The 21,726-nt window shown below is 44.5% G+C and overlaps 1 protein-coding gene across 4 annotated transcripts; it reads right to left on the bottom strand.

Moving 5' to 3' along the window:
* Positions 1-723: 723 nt before the first annotated feature.
* LOC120056640 (alpha-actinin-3-like) lies at positions 724-21,451 on the bottom strand. Of its 4 annotated transcripts, XM_039004844.1 has the most exons (22): positions 21,298-21,451; positions 9,457-9,571; positions 9,181-9,300; positions 8,978-9,064; positions 8,714-8,801; positions 8,332-8,410; positions 7,409-7,490; positions 5,607-5,692; positions 5,354-5,446; positions 5,013-5,243; positions 4,751-4,898; positions 4,426-4,576; positions 4,131-4,239; positions 3,756-3,896; positions 3,451-3,633; positions 3,102-3,236; positions 2,652-2,831; positions 2,339-2,485; positions 2,179-2,244; positions 1,865-1,872; positions 1,437-1,602; positions 724-1,301 (listed from the first exon to the last, which is right to left on the bottom strand). In XM_039004844.1, exons 1-22 carry the CDS (start codon positions 21,424-21,426, stop codon positions 1,143-1,145), a joined length of 2,703 nt encoding a protein of 900 aa, XP_038860772.1. In that variant the 5' UTR covers positions 21,427-21,451; the 3' UTR covers positions 724-1,142. The 4 variants fall into 4 exon arrangements, with proteins under 4 accessions (XP_038860772.1, XP_038860771.1, XP_038860770.1 ...); XM_039004843.1 differs by lacking the exon at positions 1,865-1,872 and having other exon boundaries at positions 1,437-1,595; XM_039004842.1 differs by lacking the exon at positions 1,865-1,872 and having other exon boundaries at positions 1,437-1,595; positions 2,167-2,244.
* Positions 21,452-21,726: the final 275 nt, after the last annotated feature.

Consider the following 21,726-nt stretch of genomic DNA (forward strand, 5'->3'; position numbering starts at 1 on the left):
ACTCGGGCACTTTATTCAGTTGAGTGTCTGAGATGCCTTTCTACTATCCACCTGTAAAACTCTCCAACTTTCTGCACCTCATCCTCATCATACAATGCATATGACACTAACATGTGTTCATTAACCAAGGAAATTCCAATGCACATGCATGGGGCGGCAGGTAGCCTAGTGGTTAGAGCGTTGGGCCAGTAACCGAAAGGTTGCTAGATTGAATCCCCGATATGACAAGGTAAAAATCTGTCATTCTGCCCCTGAACAAGGCAGTTAACCCACTGTTCCTAGGCCGTCATTGTAGATAAGAATTTGTTTTCTTAACTGACTTGCCTGGTTAAATAAAAGAGCTTTATCTCATTGTCCCTCTATATCCTGCCACTTCCTAATACAGTCATGTTCTAGCGCACGCTGAACCTTAACTTAAGAGCTCTCCTAAAGCCTTCACTACAGTTAGACTTGACCAGTGGAGGAAGAACAATGATATCTACTGCAGTACGTTATCCCTCCTCCTGTCAGACTCCTTATACTTGTATTCCCCCCCTACAGACAGTTCTCCCACACACAAACATCCTGGACTATACCCTAAGATACTTCACACCTGCAAGTAGTGAAATTGGATGTAGTGATTTGACCCCAAACCTGACATTGACCTCACAGCTCAGTAGGACAGGAGAGTTGGATGGAACTAGTGACACAAAAATAGCATGCATCAGCGACATCTGACACCAAGTTCCTTCCTTAAAGTACTTTATTTTTTTCCCTTCTCCAAAACAAAAGTCGCCTGAGTGAGTATGAGGGCGGCTTTGCTCCTAGTGCCTTAGTCAATGAGAACAAGAAGCACTTTTTAAAAAAGGTCCTGATACAAGTGCCTTAGTTTAACTACTCACAGTCTACAGTGGCCTTGCTGGGCCAAACATTGCATAAACTGCAGACCGTGATGAATATAGGAATCCTGATATTGTGAAAGTTCACATTTGCTCTCTCACGGGTTCTTGGTTGACATGACGGTTACTAATGAAGTTCAGGGCATCGGAGCAAAGCCTCCCAGTGAGTTGTGTGGGTGGTCTTGGAGTTGGGTGGGTGTACAGTATGTGGGTATGGATGGGACAGGTTAAGGGGAACAGAACAGTAGGGTGTCTGGGTTGTGTTTATAAGTCGCTCTCTCCGTACAGGGCACTGGAGAAGGAGATGTAGTCCAGGGCGCCTGGGGGTGCGCCGCTGCCGATGTAACTGGTCATGCGGCTGATGCAGTAGTCGGCCTGCTCTGGGGGCAGCTCCCTGCGCAGTTCTTCCACTGTGATGTATGTCTGGGAGGGGAGGACACAGGTCAACAAGGGTTATCAAGGGTCCCACCACCGACATCACAACACAACCAAAATCAGTGGCTCCGTGTGGCAGACTTCGCGGAAGAATAGGTGCAATAATGGTGCCGCCCAACTCACCTTGTCGGAGGCCAGGATTTTGAATGAGGCCATGACCTGATCGGCGGTGTCCGTCTCGGCCGTCTCGCGGGTCATGAAGTCGATGAAGGCCTGGAAGGTCACCACACCTGTGTTGTTGGAATCCACCAGCGTCATGATGCGGGCAAACTCCACCTCACCCTGGGGGACAGAGAGAGAGAGAAAGAGCGGGGAAGGAAGAAGTTATTATATAAGTACAACAAATAATTACTCACACAGAGAAACCATTGCCATTGTCCATTGCCTCAAATGACTGGGTCCTGAACAGTGTTGCCAACAATTTCAGTGAGCTCTGCTATTGGCTCCTTGATTTGTCTCTAGATAAAGTCACGGCACTAATTTGCCTTGTAAAAGCTGTGGTCCCCGGCATAGCGTTTTCAGCCCCTCTCCTCTGCCTGGTATAGCGTTTTTCACCCCCCTCTCCCGCTCCACACCCCCTCCATTTGTGCTTCTCTGCCAATGTGTATGCCGTTGCTGTAACTTCTGTTGCACATACAGCTTCTCCCACTCACTTGCGGCAGAATTTAGTGGAAAAGGGTCTCTAAATGCTGTCAAAACCATAGAAACCCCTCCGTGTCAAAACCCCCCGCAGCCTGAAAAGTAGAAGAATTAGTCGCTAGAATCATTTACCAATAAAAGTCACTGGAGGGGGTCTGAAAACTTGCTAAATATAGCGACAAAGTCGCTAAGTTGTCAAAACTGGTCCTGAAGCAGTCCGACTCACCAGATCGTAGCCCATGGAGATGAGACAGGCACGGAAGTCGTCTGGGTCCATCATACCATTTCTCTTCTACAAAAGGAAAAACAAAGATCACTAAGCCACATGGGCAGGAAAGGGATGTAAAATTAAACGTAACCGATACCTAGCTCAAGCTCGGTCTTACCCTGTCAAAGTGGTTGAAGGAGGCTCTGAACTCGTTGAGCTGCTCCTGGCTGATGCCCTTGGCATCTCGGGTCAGGATCTGGTTCTCCACCTCGTTGATGGTGCGGGCGATGGTGGTCAGGAGCTGCTCCCAGCCCACACGCACATGCTGAGAGGAGGAGAGAGGAGAACACAGGATTAGAATCTGAAGACTTCACAGAGGTCTACAATACAGACAGGGAGAGGAGGAGAGGAGAGAGAGTGGGGGGAAGAGAGAAGAGAAGGATGGGGTGAGGAGAGGGGGGGGCATAAAGATGAGAACCCCGTGGCAGTACCTCCATGGTGTAGTTGGTGTGCTTGTTGTCAAAGATGAGGGACTCCTGGCTGAGCTGGTGGTCTCCCTCCAGCTTGTCGATGTTGCACTTGTAGTTGATGATGTTCTGCTCGTACTGCTTCAGGTTGCTCATCTGTTCCTCCAGGGAGCCGGCGATGTCCACAGACACGTGGCTGATCTCCTACAGGAGGAAAGAGGGGCTGTGGTTAGAGTACAATGACTATTCATCACCATTCATTCATTTCATTTCATTTATTCAGCCAGGATAGCAACTGTTTTAAAAGGGAGTCACGGGTTCCATAGGATCAAACCAAACACACACATCACATAAAAAGGTGTGTTAATACAGGATTCGTTGACTTGGTCTTGAGAGGATATGCTCGAACACTCATAAAACAGATCTGGAATAATCTAATGAAGACGTGAGTTTGAGCTGTGGGGTATTGGTTACCTCCATCTTGGTCTGGATCCAGGGCCCGATGATGTTGGCCTGGGCAGCGAACTGGCGCCTCAGCCTCTCGTTGGATTGCTGCCTGGCCACCTCCTCCTGCAGCATCTGATCCCTGAGGGGCACCAGGTGTTTCACCTACACACGGCAGATAAAGGAGAGGCAACGTTGACGGACAACAATTGACGACTGGACCTGGAGCTTGACGCACCCTGATGGATCAGTGTTGAAGTTTGAATGATAACCAAAGAATCGTTGCATTGAGTTTGTTTAATGCTCGTCTCTAGAACGAGAGGGGTCAATCGCTCTCCCTGAGCAGACAATATCAAAAAAGAGATGGACATGTACTCACAGCATCCCATTTGTCGGTGATGTCCTGGGGGGAAAGGTTGGTGTAGGGGTTGACTCCTGACAGCTTGATGCCGTAGGTCTGAGCGATCTTCACGATCTCATTCTGGATTCCCATGGTTGCAACGCGCTCCTTATCAGCCTCCGGAAGGGTGGCCTTGAACTGGTCATGGGCTGAGATCAGGCTCTGAGGAAGAGCAAAGGGAATGATGAAGAGGAGAAAGTGAAGGAGGGAAGGAATGATAAATGGATGTAACAAGGACCCCCCCCCCCCACCTATCATGCCCCCTCCCTCTCTCTGCCTCCTACCTGGATCTCCTCAATACTGTGCACAATGAACATGTCCTGCAGATCTTCCATGGCTCCTTCCATCCAGTTGTTAAAGGGAGCTGACCTCTTGGAGAACTCCAGGAACAGCTGGTCGATGGTCTCCAGCAGCTTCTCCACACGCTGAAAAAACACACACACACACACACACACACACACACACAAGCCAGTCGGTGTTAAAACCTGGTAATTGAGGTCATCCCAGAATTGTATGGAGGCTGAATTATTATTTTTTTTTTTTAATAAAAACTTCCGAAGCCTATTTACTGGAAGTAAGGTAGGTTATATAGAGGGTAGGAATGCACGGTGTTATGTGGAGGTGAGAAATAGGGTAATGCTTGTCTGTCTCCAGGGTACCTCCAGTGAGTCTCTCCTCTTCTGGGTCAAGGTGCCCAGGTTGTCCCACTGGTCACAAATACCCTGGCAGCGGGCGTTGATGGTGACGGCGTCATGATAGTCCAGCTCACTAGGGCATGAAGTATATGAGATTATGAGCTAGCATCGGAGTAATTTCAGACCAAAAGAGGAAGGGGGATTTTCTTCCTTTTCTCTCACACACTCACTCGCTCCCCCCATCTTTATCATTCGATCAGTCTTTCAGTCTGTCTGTCTCTCAGTGGCTCTCTTTTCCCTCTCTCTCGCTCTTTCTTACTTGAGCTCCTGGGCGATGGCAGCAATCTGCTCCACTCTGTCCTGGTGGGCGGCCAGGTCGCTCTCAAACGCCTCGTGCTTCCTCATCAGGGCACGGATCTCCATCAGTGAGGCAGACTCATAGTCCTTCATGGACAGCAGCTCCACCTTACCTGAAGGCCACAGAGAGAGACACACACTGACTAAAACGCAAGTAGAAATCCGTTTACACCAATTACACAAAGTTCAGAGCAGGTATTTTACAACCTAAACAAAACACAAACCCTCCACTTGATTTGAGATAATTGAAAGTCTCCCCTCTGCTCTTTCCATTTCCATCCCCATACCTGAGGTCCAGGACTCATGCAGGGAACACTTCTGCTTGAACTTCTCAGCCAGGTGGTCCAGCCTCTCCAGGCGGCGGATCTCAGTGAGCAGCCACTCCTCATAGCCCTTCTCTACCTGCTCCAGACCCTTCCAGGCATTGGCAATGTCCTGAGGGGAGACAAGTCCGAGACAAACCAGAGGCTCAGTGAATGAGAACACGACAGACAAGGGACCAGATGAGTGAAAGGGCGAGTTAACGGGAGGGGTGGCTGGGGGACGTACCGACACCATCTTGCCCTCAGAGGGCATGAAGGCGGGCCTGTTGCTCAGCCTCAGCTTGGTCTGCAGGGTGTTGAAGTTAATCTCCAGCTGACACTTCTCCTGCACCTTGGGAGGCTTGTGGACGCGACGGTAGTCACGGAAGTCCTCCAGCTTCTGCTGCATGGCGCGCATGGTCTGCTCGGCCACACGGTTCTCCAGCCAGGGGATGGTGCGACGGATCCACTCCAGCAGCTAAGGAGGAGAGGGTAGTACCGAGATGCATCCACTGAAGCCATCTTAACACAAAGACATTATTTGGAATGGACCGAGAACAGGCCAAACTAAAAAGGCTGCCCACCCACCTCACTGGCCAGCGTCTCATACTCCTCCATGAGCTTCTCGTTCTCCTGGTTGACAGCCAGCACCTTGCAGATCCTGTTGGCAGCCGTCTCAGCCTAGGACACAAGAACAGAGGTCAGGGAGGATGTCCAGGCTGGATCTCTAAGGGGAAAGGCTACGTAGTGGTGGTCAGTGAGGAAACATCAAACTATAAAAAATTAAGTGAGTTGCACACTCCATATATAAACTCCCAGTAATTTATTGGGAAAACCTCACCTGCTCGGCTCCAGCGAAGGCATGATAGAAGCAGGACACATAGGTCATGATGGCCTTCTCGTCGGGCTTTGGGGTGTTCACAATATCTCAAATGGGAAGAAAAAGTCTAAATTATTGCCATAGATATCCAGATAAAACATTTGTTCCTCATTTTGGTTCAGACAATATGAGCGCTTATGAAAACGTGTGCTTTTTGTCAGCAGCTAAGATCCATCTTAATAATGATACAGTGCATTTGGAAACTATTCAGACCCCTTGACTTTTCCCACATTTTGTTAGGTTACAGCCTTCTAAAATTTGAGATTTTATTCTAAAATCAATCTATACACAATTTCCAATAATGACAAAGCAAAAACAGGTTTAGAAATTTTTGCAACTGTAGAATTTTTTATATTTTTTATATCACCCTTTACTCAGTACTTTGTTGAAGCACCTTTGGCAGTGATTACAGCCTCAAGTCTTGAGTATGACGCTACAAGCTTGGCACACCTGTATTTGGGGTGTTTCTCCCATTGTTCTCTGCAGATCCTCTCAAGCTCTGTCAGGTTGGATGGTGAGCGTCGCTGCTCAGCTATTTTCAGGTCTCTCCATAGATGTTTGATCGGGATCAAGTCCGGGCTCTGGCTGGGCCACTCAAGGACATTCAGAGACTTGTCCCGAAGCCACTCCAGCGTTGTCTTGGCTGTGTACTTAGGGTCGTTGTCCTGTTGGAAGGTGAACCTTCGCCCCAGTCTGAGGTCTTGAGCAGGTTTTCATCAAGGATCTCTGTACTTTGCTCCGTTCATCTTTCCCCTCGATCCTGACTAGTCTCCCAAGTCCCTGCTGCTGAAAAACATCCCCACAACATGATTCTGCCACCACCATGTTTCAACATAGGGATTGTGCCAGGTTTCCTCCAGGCGTGACACTTGGCATTCAGGCCAAAGAGTTCATTATTGGTTTCATCAGAACAGAGAATCTTGTTTTTCCATGGTCTGAGAGTCTTTAGGTGCCTTTTGGCAAACTCCAAGCAGGCTGTCATATGCTTTTTACTGAAGAGTGGCCACTCTACCATAAAGGCCTGATTCGTGGAGTTCTGCAGAGACGGTTGTCCTTCTGGAAGGTTCACCTATCTCCATAGAGGAACTCTGGAGCTCTGTCAGAGTGACCATTGGTTTCTTGGTCACCTCACTGACCAAGGCCCTTCTCCCCCGATTGCTCAGTTTGGCCGGGCGGCCCAGCTCTTGAAAGATACTTGGTGCTTCCAAACTTCTTCCATTTAAGAATGATGTGTTCTTGGGGCCTTTAATGCTGACATTTTTCATTTCCCTTCCCCAGATCCGTGCCTTGAGACAATTCTGTCTCAGAGCTCTAAGGACAATTCCTTCGACCTCATGGCTTGGTTTTTGCTCTGACATGCACTGTAAACTGTGGGACGTTATGTAGACAGGTGTGCCCCTTTCCAAATAATGTCCAATCAATTGAATTTACCGCAGGTGGACTCCAATCAAGTTGTACAAACATGTTAAGGATGATCAATGGAAACAGAATGCACCAGAGCTCAATTTTTCGAGTCTCATAGCAAAGGGTCTGAATACTTATGTAAAATACGTTTTTGTGTTGTTTAAAAAAAATATATATTTGCTCAAATTTCTAAAAAGCTGTTTTCGCTTTGTCATTATGGGGTATGGTGTGCAGATTGATGAGGGCAATGTATAAGGCCGTAACGTAACAAAAATGTGGAAAAAGTCAAGGGGTCTGAATACATTCCGAATGCACTGTATAACTTAGATTCTTGGAGTCCTGTAAGAAAGGTTGTTTACCTTCTGCATCCAACATCTTGGGGATGTCCAGGTACTTCTCTGCCACCTCGAAGGCAGTGTTGAGATTGCCCATGGGGTCATCCTATAGGTGCACACACACAAAACACAGTACTCGGTGAGTAAGAGGCTAAAGACCAGTAACAGTTAAAGCAGACAGGATGCACTCATAGCCATTCTGAATTACGTTGGCAGCTCGCTTTCCATTCACCATGTCAGAAATACTGTTTGGAACACGGTCTGTTCAAAAGAAGACGTTGTATCATTGTACTCCCTGGTGAAAGCAACGCTGCCGAAACGTGTCAGAGTTTTCAAACCTCTGTTGAGTTGAACATAATAAATTGTAATGATAAGCCATTTGATTATATGCATGGTGCCTTGGTCCTTGTTTTTTTTGTTTCATGACGTTTAAAGATAATATAACTAAGATTTTGAATTAGTTATCATCATAGTCCATCACATTGTAATCATGTCTGAAGCCACTCCATGCATTATTGCCATTTTAGTCATTCTCTCCTTAAAATGATCCAGCATCATCTTCCTAAGGTCTTTGTTGTTGTGTCAATTCATATAAAACATGCACTGTTTTAAAGAATAGTAAACTGAACCAAATCGAACAGGTATTCGATTGTTACTTCAAACCAGTGCCTTAACAGAATCGGTCCGTCAGTAATGTTAGCCAAAGCACAGTTCAGTTGTCTATGCCAGTTCCTCCATCCTCACCACTGTTCATTTAGAGAACAAAGAGCTTTTAGAAGAATCAAAATTACCAAGAAATACATTACAAAGGTTCAGACTACGGGCGTGGACAATGGTGCGGGCTGTTTGAGTGATGTTTGTGTGGGCAAGTGGAGAGACTGGCTGAGTGTGGACCAGAGAGGTGCGGACCAATCATGCAGGGATGTGGGTGGGAAGAGTGACAGCACCTTGCGCAGTTTGGAGTAGTCAATGAGGTCAGGTCTGTGTCTGTGGATGAGGGCACACAGTGCCAGGCCATCCTTCCAACTGAGACACAGACCCAGGGAGAGAGATAGATGGAGAGAATGATATACAAATCAATCAAAGACGAAAAGGAGGAACAAAAGAGATGAATGCATAGGATCTGTGAAAGAGGTAAACACGATGTGTGAAGGAGAGAGGAGAAAATGTGAAAGTGTAACAGTGAGATGAAGAATCTCCTCTAACAACTGCGCAGATTCAGAACATTCCGGATTTAAACCATGACTAAAACACATATCAGTGACTACAGAATGTATGTGACATGTTGTGAGCCAGCTATGTGACCAGAACAGAGTAGTGGCTGCTCACCTGATGTGGAAGTTCTGCACATTGACATTCCTGTAGGGGGCAGTCTTCCTCTGGCACCACAGCAACAGACCCTCCTTAGCAGAGGTCTCTGAACACACACAATGATGTAAGGTAGGATTTTTTTATTTACATTTTAAAAAATCCCTTTATAGCATAGAAATAACCCTAAGCATGAGAAATGCCTATTGCATATGTCACATATATGAATGATGAATTGTTAAGGCGCTCAGAGGGTTTGGCTGTGTGTTTTTGAAGAGTGCTCACCCTCTACAGAGATGTCCTGGATGGCGAAACGCAGAATGATGGTCCAGATCATCCCCAGGGTCATCTTCACATTACCATCCACAATCTCTGCCGAGGTCAAGGGTCAGTTAGATCGGACGATAGAGACATAAGATGTGGAAATACATTTGCAGGAAGTAGACGAGTACTATGAGAAGATAAGGGTTTCGGGGTGCGAGTCTCACCCTCGGCACCGATGGACACCAGCTTGACTCCCTTGCTGCAGATGAAATCCAGGGCCTTGTTCACGTTGGCGATTTTGTGGAAACGCATTTTGCCTTTGTCTGGCTTGGGAAGCCTTTCACCTGCACATTCACAAACACACAACAAGGACACATTAGTTAGCGTTAATGTAAGTGAATGGAAATTGTGAAATGTATTTAGACATTTCACCATGCAGAAAGGAGTGAAACGTCAATGTTCCACAGTAATTGAGCCCTCTGTCTGTAGGCTCCAACTACCTGAGATGACCTCCAATAGCAACATGAGTTTGAGCCCATTCCTGAAGTCCTCCTCAATGTTCTCAATCTGTGTGCCCGCTTTACGCAGGTGAGAGTTGCACCAGGCGGTGAAGGTCTGAGAGAGCGAGAGAGAGTGTGTGTTAGAATACTTCATAATATTTTGTGCCAAAATCCATTATGCTTCACTTATGAAAGGCCTTTAACAGGCCATGTGTGTCTTTTCAGGGGTCATGGGTCAACATATCTAAGTTACTACTGATCCTACTTTGGTTACTTCAAATTCTCGAAAAATGCTCAACTTGAAAGCTGCAGTACACAATGATCTCATATAAATGAAACACCATCTGTCATAACCAATGTAGAACAGTATAACAGACTTGCAAGCTAAAACTACACGTACAACAACCACCCCTTCGGTATGAACGTTATTACACAAAGATTTAGGTTTATGAACTGATATACAAAACAGCATCAATTCATTCTTTTCAATTGAAGCTATTATGTAAAATCCTCGCTATAAAAAGAATGCTCAGTGTATGGGGCATTGAACAGTCAGAGCGGTGCAGACTCTGCCACGCAGAAACAGAATCAATAGATCATCCCTCTTGGTACTGTCCATCGTTGGCTTGTTTTTGGAATCAGGCCCAGGAATGGTTTTGGTTGGACCTGCCAACTGTATTGTTGGGGGATTTGAAGGACCACAGTCAGTCAAAAGGAAATATCATTGTGCTCTTGGGTAAAGGTCAAGGGTCAGTTATTTTTGGGGCAATTTCGGCAGAAATGTTGCAGATGGGGAGATTCAAGTCCCTAGTGAGACACCATGGTAGAGAATGGAGGGATGTATTGAAAGAGGAAATGGTAGAAGGACCATTTACTGGGAAATATGGGTTGATCTGCATCTGTCTGAAGGTTGGAATTAATACATACACACATGCACAGTATAAATGTTTGAGGACCTCCAATCAGGGGTGAGGATGGATGTGATTATTGTATGCTTTGCGTCATTATTCATATTTTGTTTTCGCGCTGTAAACGCTGGTACTGGTGGTTATGGGTGCGCTCGCTTCCATGCCCGCCCGGGCGTTGGGCGGGGCTCGGTCCTTCTCGCCCATGGAAAATCCCTTCGGCCGAGGGCTTCGCCCTGCCGGTGTCTCGGGGCGAGCCCACCCACTGACCAGAACACCCACTGATAGGAGTGGCCATTTGTATTGTCGAAAAATATAAATCATTGAGACAAAAAAAAAAAAAGCACGGGGTAAATGATACAGTATTCCCATTCATTTATGAGTACGGGATTTACCTATTTTTCTAAGACTGTGATATAGCTTTAACACATTTTGAAGAATACATAGTAATGGGATACTATTTTGAACACATGACAATGTGATGCAGAAGCTGCTGAGGCAATACAATGCAGAGAACACAGAGTCTGCGGAAGGACTGAACCTAGAGTGAAGCCGCTGGAAGTTGTGAAGACCAATCGGTTTTGCATTTATCGACGGGCTTAAGAAATAGATAAAAACACAGCATGTGCCGTTTTCCATAAACTGGAGTGGAGTGAGAGATCGTGAGAGCGAAATGGAGAGACTGAAGAATGCTCAGGCCCAACGTAATTTGATTTAAAGCTGGAAGAGGAGACTCTTCCGCAGCAGGTGTCTACCCCCCAAATCACCCTCTACTGCCATTGATGTCCAATTTTAGACCGGGTTGGAGGAGGGGGAGAGAAGGAGGAGAAGGAGTGGGTGTAGGAGGCTATATCGGGTAGCCAGGGGACAGCTGACAGCACAGCATTCCTGCAGCAGACACTCTCAACCAACAGTGTGGGGAAGGGGAATGCTGGGAAAAAAAGAGAGGGGGGGGGTGATCTTTTTGAACAACTCTCAATGTTAGCTTTTCAGTAACACCTTTATCTCTCCCACTGGGGATTTGGGATGGGATAGTACAACTATTAACCTTTTTAAAATCAGTGCAAGGCAGTGACCACTCTTGCAAAACCTCTTTATTACCGGTGAATTCATTCAAATGAAAATACCTTCGTATGGATGCTGGATCAACTCCTCATGATCATTATGTTTAATTTACTTGTAAAAGGAATAACAAAAAATGCCAAAGAACTCTGGAAAGAATATTAACATGGAATGGATCTCCTGTGTATGACACGGGTAAAAAAAAGAAAAAAGAAAGAAAGACATTAGCAAGAAACAGACTTGGACCAAAGAGGCATTCATACTGACACAACAAAATGGCCTATCCCTACCCGACACCTACCTTGTTAAGAAAACTCTAGACTAATTCATAACCAGTGTTGAACTACAACTTTACTGAGTTGTGTTCTGAGCTCGCTGGGGGGGGGTAACTCATGTCCAAATATCTATTGCACATAAAGCCAGAATAACAAACAAGGCCTCACTACAAGATGCATGTCTCAACGACCTGTTTCTAAAGCTGAACCATTAAACATTACAAACATAACACAAATTCCCATACCGGCACACCACGCCATTCAGTAATTGAGCAACTCTTTCTCTAGCTGAGAGTAACTGTACCAAGCCACGACTATATTACTAGCACTTGTATTAACACTAAGGTGTTAATACAACTTCCAGGCTAAACCATCCTTCAGAAAAATGCTAAACTGAGCATTGAAGCAAAGAAACTCCACCGGAAACCATGCCTGTTGCCGACACTGAGGGCAATAGCTTCTCCAACGTATTACCTTACACCAGAGGGAACTATGGGAAAAATACAGTAGCTATCATTGTGGAGCCCTGTTGGTAACATTGCGGGTCTTTAGTCCTGCCATGTCATCCTTCCAATTCTCGTTCCTCACTTGAATGTGAGGAAGCCTGGGAAACGAGGCTAGGTATGGGGCTAATGCCAGTGAGAGACTGTGGCCTGGGCCTGGCATGCCAAGGAGCTGGGCTGCCACTGGGATTAGCACCCTCCACAGGCATGCAGGCCTGAGTCACTGGGTCATCTGGCAGGAGCCCACCTGCTCTCTACTAACCATTGTTGTTAGTGGGGGTGTTTCCGTGTAAAAAGCCCCATGAGCACTAACATGTGAAGTTCATAGGAGTGCATCAAATTTGGTGTCAAATTAAAGCTAGGAGTGTATTTTTTAAATTAAGGCATATATACATTTTCCCAAAATGTTCCATCCCAAAAATGTGGAATAAGCAAAGGCTTTGATTTCTTGTCAGATGGAAAAGAGGTCTTAGAAAACATCCACCAGAAAAAGTCTTACAAGGTATTAGAAATACATCAAAACACAATCATGTTGAAGTAAAGACCCCTGACAACTAATAACATTTAAATATTTTTTTAAAATAAAAATATTGCCTAGTGTCTTGTCATTCTGGATATTTTCTCATTTCTCTCCCCCATGGGGGAGAATAATGAAAGTTCACAGAACTAACAAGTAAAAGGTAGACCTACCAGTTAGTTTGTGTTTTTACTGATAACACTTGGGTTTATGATGTATTAAGGGAATAAAAGGCCTCATTCTGTTAGCAAATTGGTAACAGAATGACTGCAACTGAATTGGCTACAATGAGAATTCGTAGTAGTCACAAACCACAGTTGGGTCACCTGCTACTGTCCTCCCTTCCACTGGCCTACTGTTATGCTCAGCTCATAATTTATTTAATTCGCTTTGTCGCATGGTGGTCAAAGCAAGAGTGTGAAATCAGTCTGGACAACCCTTTCCCTCCCGGTCTCTCTAGTTAATGTCACCTCTCCCGGCTCTTACTGACACTTACTAACAAACCCTCTGACCCATTGCGCACAGACTGACAGCGGACTCCCATGGATGTTAAAAAGTAGTTGTAAAGACTTGGTTCTGCTCTGGACCTACAGGATTTGGTCTTGTTTGAGGACGGAGCTCATTAGAATAATCCCCAAACATGCAAAGAAGGATAGAAAACATTTTCTACCTTTGTGTACCTATTCAGGATACATCACCATGAAGAAAATGAGATTCATAATGATGTATTTCTGTATAGTACAGATCAGGGACCCATAATGTCATTCTGTTACCGGGTGTTAATCCACTTCACTTACTGTAGTTCAATAACCCACATAGATTTTTTTCAAACTCAAGGTGTCATATAGCTGACACCCCATTCTTCCTGCTGACATCTTTGCCTCTCAACTCAGAGTAGATATTTCACCAAGTTTCGTGAAAACGTGAGGGAGATTTGACTGTCATTCTGCTACCAAACCTTACATCTGCAATGTTCTTCGAGTAAGTGTTTATTGTACAATTATCTGTGGAAATTGTTCAAAGTTGTCCTTGTGCATATAGCTGCATGGTTTGCTTAACTTTGCAATCAATGTTTTTTGTTTGGCAGAGTGTTAAAGTGAAAAATGGGAGTCTCAGCATCATTCTGTTGAATTGCCTTGTGGGTAAGAATATGGGGCCTGTACGCTTAATACAATGGCATGGCACACGTAAGCCTGAGGGCTCAGACAGAGGAAACAGATGGGAATCTGCACACACAAAGAAAACATGAGCACACAAACACTCATGAAGATCTACAATAGCTGGACACATACACTCATACACATGAGGTTATATAGGCTTACTGTACACACACAAACACGCCAATAATTGATTTCCATTCAAAATCATATTTTCCCTAACCCTAAACCTTAACCCCTAAACCCTAACTGTAACCCAAAACCTATCAACTAGGCTTAAAAAAAGCCTTTGGTCTCATTGGGATGTGGGAAAGGTCTTCAAGAAGGAGAATTTTCCTTGTTTTACTATCCTTTTGGGCACTTCTGGGGATTTCCGGTACTCAAGGAGAACAATACAACCCCACACATGAAAAAAGTGACATTTGCTTACACTTTTACCAAAACACTTTCACAATGTTTTATAGCATATTAAGAGCAACAAAATATACTTTTGAGTCTGGCCTTTAGCTAAATAACAGCGGTGTCCCCAAAATCACTACATTTCAAAACTCCCATCATGCAAGAAATACAAGAGGACCGTTACACATCAGCATCAATATTTCCCCCCAAAATATATTGTATGTACTGCCACCATTTCCATGACTACCAATTACCTGGGAGTTGCCAGCATATAATGAACGCTTGGTTGCCAGTCCCTTTCTGCTTGAAATGCTTTGCTAGCACTACTTTAATCCACATTCCTCTATTACTGCCCAGATCAATTTAAGAATAAGAATCCTTGTCTATGGTCTTTTTTCAATAATAATAATAATATGACATACTATAAGCAATAACATTGCAGTGTGTTTGTGTTTAATATGTGTTTCACAACTCTTGTATCAGTGTAAATTACTATGGTAATATGCAGTGGACTTCCAAAATATTCAGACCCCTTGAATTTTTCCACATATTATTACGATACAGCCTTATTTGAAAATTGATTAAATAGTTTCCCCACCCCCTCATAAAGCTACACACAATACCCCATAGTGACAAAGCAACAAAAAAAAAAGGTTTTGGGAATTTTGTGCAAATGTATAAAAAAAAACAGAAATATTACATTTACATAAGTATTCAGACCCTTTAGTCAGTACTTTGTTGAAGCATCTTTGGCAGTGATTACAGCCCCGAGTCTTCTTAGGTATGACACTACAAACTTGGCACACCAGTATTTGGGGTGTTTCTCCCATTCTTCTCTGCAGATCCTCTCAAGCTCTGTCAGGTTAGATGAGCGTCGCTGCACAGCATTTTTCAGGTCTCTCCAGAGATGTTCGATCGGGTTCAAGTGCGGGCTCTGGCTGGTCCACTCAAGGACATTCTGAGACTTGTCCCGAAGCCACTCCTGCATCGTCTTGGCTGTGAGCTAAGGGTCGTTGTCCTGTTGGAAGGTGAACCTTCGCCCCAGTCTGAGGTCCTGAGCGCTCCGGAGTAGGTTTTTAAATCAAGGATCTCTCTGTACTTTGCTCCGTTCATCTTTCCCTCGATCCAGACTAGTCTCCCAGTCGCTGCCGCTGCCGCTGAAAAACATCCCACAGCATCGTGCTGCCACCACCATGCTTCACCGTAGGGATGGTGCCAGGTTTCCTCCAGACGTGACACTTGACATTCAGGCCAAAGAGTTCAATCTTGGTTTCATCAGAACAGAGAATATTTAGTTTCAAATGGCCTGAGAGTCCTTTAGGTGCCTTTTGGCAAAATCCAAGCGGGCTGTCATGTGCCTTTTACTAATGAGTGACTTCTGTCTGGCCACTCTACCATAAAGGCTTGATTGGTGTAGGGCTGCAGATGGTTGCCCTTCTGGGAGGTTCTCCCATCTCCACAGAGGAACTCTGGAGCTCTGTCAGAGTGACCATCAGGTTCTTGGTCACCTCCCTAACCAAGGCCCTTCTCCCTCGATTGCTCAGTTTGGCCAGCTCTAAGAAGAGTCTTGGTGGTTCCAAACTTCTTCCATTTAAGAATGATGGAGGCCACTGTGTTCTTGGGGATCTTCAATGCTGTAGAAATGTTTTGGTACCCTTCCCCAGATCTGTGCTTTCCGTCTCTGAGCTCTATGGACAATTCCTTCAACCTCATGGCTTGGTTTTTGATCTGACATGCACTGTCAACTGTGGGACCTTATATAGACAGGTGTGTGCCTTTCCAAATCATGTCCAATCAATTGAATTTACCACAGGTGGACTCCATTCAAGTTGTAGAAACATCTCAAGGATGATCAATGGAAACAGGATGCACCTGAGCGCAATTTCAAGTGTCATAGCAAAGAGGTATTTCTAAAAGCTGTTTTTGCTTTGTCATTATGGGGTATTGTGTGTAGATTGACAAGGATTATTATTATTATTTTGATTCATTTTAGAATAAAGGCTGTAAAAGTAACATGTGGAAAAAGTAAAGGGGTCTGAACTTTCCGAATGCGCTGTAACCACAATACAACAAGAGATGATTAGTCACACTCTTAGCTCCTCACCAAAGGCTTTGGCAAGAGTTGTAACCAGGCTGAAAACAAACCATGTATGAGATGAAATGAAAGTGTAGGGATCCATAATCACAACCTAAAGCACAAAAGAATCACGTCAAAGCAAGGGTCTCTTCACCACCGCTGAGTTAAATGTAAGACATCATTTAGGTGTACAGCCAACAGCATGCATGGAATATTGGTTTGTTTGCAGCAGTAAGGGGCTACGAGTAGACGTCTGTGTTATGTTGGTACCACAGTGTCATCTCTGAGGAAGGAATGAGAGCATCCCCAAAGCATGCAACATAGTGCCAATTGTTCCTTCACTACAAGCGTGGCATACCCGTGTTAAGTCTTTGAGGTGAGTTGTTGAATGGTTATAGTTCCTGTTCCACACCCCTTCTTGTATAGGTTTGGTTCATGTTAAGTGTAATAAACCCATTATATAGACTGAGTACTAAGTGCCAAGTGACTATCAAAATGCAACGGACATCATCTATCCTGCCCGAATCTCCAAGGAATGATCATTTCTAAAAACGCAGGAGGGCAGCACCCATCACTGCTATAATGATAATCCCATCCCTACACAGTTATGCTATACCACATTACATGTCAGACCTTATACAAGAGCTCTAACTTCTCGTGGACAGACTACGCAATCGAGAAACTGACCAAATTGGGTGAGATTAGAGTTCGGAGTTAACCGAGGTTACAAAATGCCTAACAGAAAAAGGTAACCACCTACAAGTGCCAGTCTGTTCGTGCTATCATGCCAACTCGCTGTCACTCATTGTTATGTTTGGCTTGACAATGACAGCAATGGCGTTGACAAGAGCACAAACAGATCTGGGACCAGGCTAATTACCACTGCATAATAACTTACAGCATGTCAACTAGTGTGGCGCCCCGGCAGCTCATTGAGTCAACGGGCACTGCATGTATGTCTGGCAGCATTTGAGAAGGCTGCAGAAACTCCATTGACTATTTATAACTGCTAAATGGCTAACGTCAGCATCACTTGTTGGCCTTCTGGTGTCGAAAGTACAGTGAGTCTTATGAGACTGTACAGACATATGGAGACTTCCATGCAATTATGGATGATGCAACGTTGTATCTATTGAAAGACAAGGATTTGTAAAATGGCGCTCACTAACAAAAACAGATGAACCAAAAGCATTATGCAACAACGTAGCATTGGTACTACTACAAGCAGTACATTTTGCATCTCATTAGACAGAAACCACACGAAATACAATACATCAAAATTCAGGCGTTTACGATTATGGAAGACAAAAATCAGTGTATGAGACAGTGAGAATTTATGATGCCTGTCCCACTTTAAGAGTGAGGATCCAATTTCAGTGCTAACAGAGAAGGACCCCCCTCTCCCTAAAACACCTAGGACATCAAACATGCCCCATTTCCCAAATCCTACCACTGGCCACTGCTAGAGCAGCAAACATAGGTGTAATAATGTCATCATCAAGGTCCATTCACAGTGACATGGTTACCCTCTGGTGTCCCACGTGTGTACAAAGACCTTGTTACCTTTACACAGGAAGTTTCATTTGATCTTAGTTGGTCCAGTTTGGAGCTGCAGGTCAACAGAGATCTTTTGGTCAAAGATAATTGATTTATCATAAAGATCCCTTTACCTGAATCTGATAGATTTTCACAGACTAGTTAAATCTATAATGATATCCGTAATGACAGTGGATTATATGGGACATTGGAGACAGTTAGGCCAACACCTACATAATATAATGTATTTGCATGACATTAGCCATAATGGGCACATTTACAGTGTTTTGGAATACAGAAGACACTCGTAAGAACAGGTTACAACAGAGTTGTGTAGGCCCTTGACTGGCATTTGGGGGGGTTGAGGAGTTCGTTGGAAATGCTAGCACCAAGCAAGCTTGGGAATTGTTTTATTGGGGCTCTTCTCTGCCATCGTGAGTTATGCCACCATTCCGAACACTTGCTTAGTGTAAAGTAAGGCCTTTGCCATGTGCACTTGCTTTGCAATTGTAAAGCAATTAATATAAATGGGGTCATCAGAAATACCTGCGTGACCTCGACTCCTGACACCGATAACTCCCCACCCCCATTGGCCTACTGGGCCACACCAGGCAGTTTATAGAAGCTGCCCTACAAGGACCCCTCTTCTGGAATAGCAACTGCCATTTGATCATACTGATGGCTTTCTCAGCCACCTCCCTCCACAGCCTGTAAGAGGCTCCCCCATCTTGCCCTCCCTCCAGACAGAGTCAGCCCCCATAATTCCCTGCTATTCTTTCAGAAGGTAGAAAAACGGCTCAGATGAATGTAATGAATGATTTCACAGTCACATAGTTTGAGATACCCTTGGGAGAAAATAAATAAATATGACAGGTGAACTAGGCGAGACAAGATACACCTGATGTTATAACCATTTCTACGGGTTAATAATAGATCGCGATGACCATAGGAAGTTGTAATTGGTGTATTTGGCTGTAATTCATTGCTAGCCCGGCTTGTAGTTCATTGCAAACAGGTGGTGACACTGGGTCAGGACCACCCAAAAGCATTTACTGCATTCCATCATATCAGGGTGTTACAATTTTCATTGACTACGCAGTGGAGGCATGGAAAGCCAATTGATAACTACGCAATAAGACATTGAGATGGTTTGGTTTTAGAGGCTGGTAATTTCACACAGCAATTAGTGGACTAGTTCATGTGCTGAAAAAAGATAAGTGATTGAAACTTGATCAGCACATTTAAGCAGTTGTAGTTTCATAATTTATCACCTGACAAACATCCATACAGCAAAAATGTTTCAAGTTTCAATGTCACGTGCACAAGTACAGTGAAATGACTTCCTTGCAAGCTCTAAAATGTAATATTGTGTGAGCAAAGCAATATAACCCAACTCCTTCAGAGACGCTTAAAGGAGTAGTTCACTATTTTACAGCTTGATGTTAGATGGTTCCTCACTTTGAAAGTAGTGTATGGGCCAGGAGAAACTGTAGTCCATGGTTCAGTTCTTTTAACATCCACTACAAACTTCAGCTAAGTTTAGCCACCACAAGCTAATAATCAATTCAAAAATAAGCGTTTTCTTTTTAAAATGGCCAAATTAACTTTAAAGATGCACTATGCAGAAATCTGGCTGCTAATATTCTAATGGTTTGCCTAATTTCAGTTGATGTGACAAAACAAGCAGTCATTGTGTAGAGAATCATTGTACCATCGAAACTGCTGTGAAATATCTTTTCCATAACCAAAAATATTGTATTTTCAGCTGGTGTACAAAGCCGAAAGTAAAAGAAGCAAAAATTAAACTTAGAAATAGCACACAGAACAGATCTACCGCTTCTTAGACTTGCTTTCAATGATAACGAAAGATCTAGAACTGTCAACGTGCATTACGCCCGGCCCGCAACAGGAGCCACAAGAACATCTCTGCCGGCCAAACCCTCCCTAACCCGGACGACGCTGGGCCAAATTGTGCACCGCCCCATGGATCTCCCGGGCGCGGCCAGCTGCGACAGAGCCTGGACTCGCAACCAGGATCTCTAGTGGCACAGCTAGCACTGCAGTGCCTTAAACCACTGCGCCACTCGGGAGGCTTGGCAAACAAATATCTAGCAGATGGTAGGTAGGTATGTAGGTAGACAGGTAGGTAGACCGTCCTGTGGCAGTCAGGGCCCAGAGACCAGAGGTATGGTCAGACAGCCCTCCATAAACATTGATTAGGTCTAATCCCTAAACCACACCCTGAGTCAGGGGAACACCCAAACACGTGTTACATCATCAACCATAAACCTAAAATAGATTAAAGGTGTAGATGTACATACATAGTATAATACAGGAATATGTACTTTTTTCCCTAAGAATTTCCATAGGCTTATGTGAAATAAGTTCGCCTGTACAGTCACAATTGTTCTTCAGTGTTTGGCGCAAACAATCCCTAAGCACTTGAAGAGGACCTTCCGGTCAGATGTCTGCACCCCCCCCAAAAAATTGTGAATTCGAATTCAGCATGATGGTTGCTCCAGAGAATTAAAACCTTATTTGCTGTGATACTGACAAACATACAACGGCATAGTGAGGCTCTAGAGGTTTTTACTAAAAAAAAAAAAAAACGTAGGGCCCTTAATGGATAAATCCACCATGGTGTACTCTCATAAACCCCCAGAGAATGATGAAGAAGCAAAGCGCTAGAAGTAGCAGTGGGATTGATGCGCTGAAGGGACATGATAGAAAGGGTGAGGTACAGGTTAAGTATTTATAGTTCATTAGTCTATTTGGAGGTCTGAAACGCAGCAAGCGCTCTTGCCACTTCTACGTCTCACCGTCTTGGTGTTGCCATCTGTTGCGGTCTCTCACTTTGTTGAGTTCTCTGAAATATAGAAACTGTAAGACTGATGGGAAACCAATGTAGCCTACCCCGGTCAATGACAACTATCTGGGATACTAGGGATGTCCCTACCCTACCTCTTTGAAGTTGACATTTAAAATGGTTAAGGTAAGGACAAAGGTTTGGTAGGGGTTATGGTTAACGGGCAGGGATGTCCCAAGGATCCCAGATAACACTGACCATTAGAAAGAGGTTGAAGTATAAACTGGTATAATTATGTGCAATCAATCTTCCCAAATCAAACAGGTGATTGAATGACCAGTAGTGAATTAGATCAGTGAGAATGTTAACCGTCCCCAAAATGTTATTGTGCATGCAATCATTTACTCAACGAGTTCACTGACAACTCTTTACATATCCAGAGATCACACTAACCATGTTACTCCCTACAGGCTACATAGGCCCATATTATGAATATTGAGAATAAAGTCTTAACGTGATATCAAGACTGAATCGTAATTTTCCATAATGCCATGCAACCTGTAGGCCCTCTTATTTAATATGACCCGATAAAAAAAAGTATTACCTTGCGTTGCTGTTTCTCCCAGGCAGGATCCAACAGAAGGTCCCTGTCCCAATCATCCTCTTGGGTCATGTAGATTTGCTCCGAAGTCATGTAGGAGCCATATTGCACCTGAGTTTCGATTGCTGTCATTTCGCTGTCTCCTTTGGGAGATGCTTATCCCCTCGACCTAATCACTGTAATTTGCACCTTTCAACTCCTAAGCCCGCAATCTTGTAGGGACACTTTCTGTGGCAGAGAAAGTTGCGCCCGATTTCAGATTCCTGCCTATAGATGCTACTCCCACCGCACGAAGTAAAGACGGCACTCCAACCCCTGGTCAGAGGCGACACACGTGACAACAACCGGTTAATTACGACTGACTCGACGTGAGGCTATTAATGACACACCTAAAAGGCTACAGGCATAACTACAGGATGTCCAGAGGTGCAT

This window comes from Salvelinus namaycush, chromosome 12, assembly GCF_016432855.1.
Source record: "Salvelinus namaycush isolate Seneca chromosome 12, SaNama_1.0, whole genome shotgun sequence".
Taxonomy (NCBI): Eukaryota; Metazoa; Chordata; class Actinopteri; order Salmoniformes; family Salmonidae; genus Salvelinus; species Salvelinus namaycush.

Coding starts and splice junctions, on each gene's coding strand:
- LOC120056640 (XM_039004840.1), bottom strand. CDS start 21,426: ATGACAGCAATCGAAACTCAGGTGCAATATGGCTCCTACATGACTTCG. Junction 8,411..8,713: donor GTGCAGAACTTCCACATCAG/GTGAGCAGCCAC, acceptor TCTGTGTCTCAG/TTGGAAGGATGGCCTGGCAC. Junction 5,447..5,606: donor CCTTCGCTGGAGCCGAGCAG/GTGAGGTTTTCC, acceptor CTTGTGTCCTAG/GCTGAGACGGCTGCCAACAG.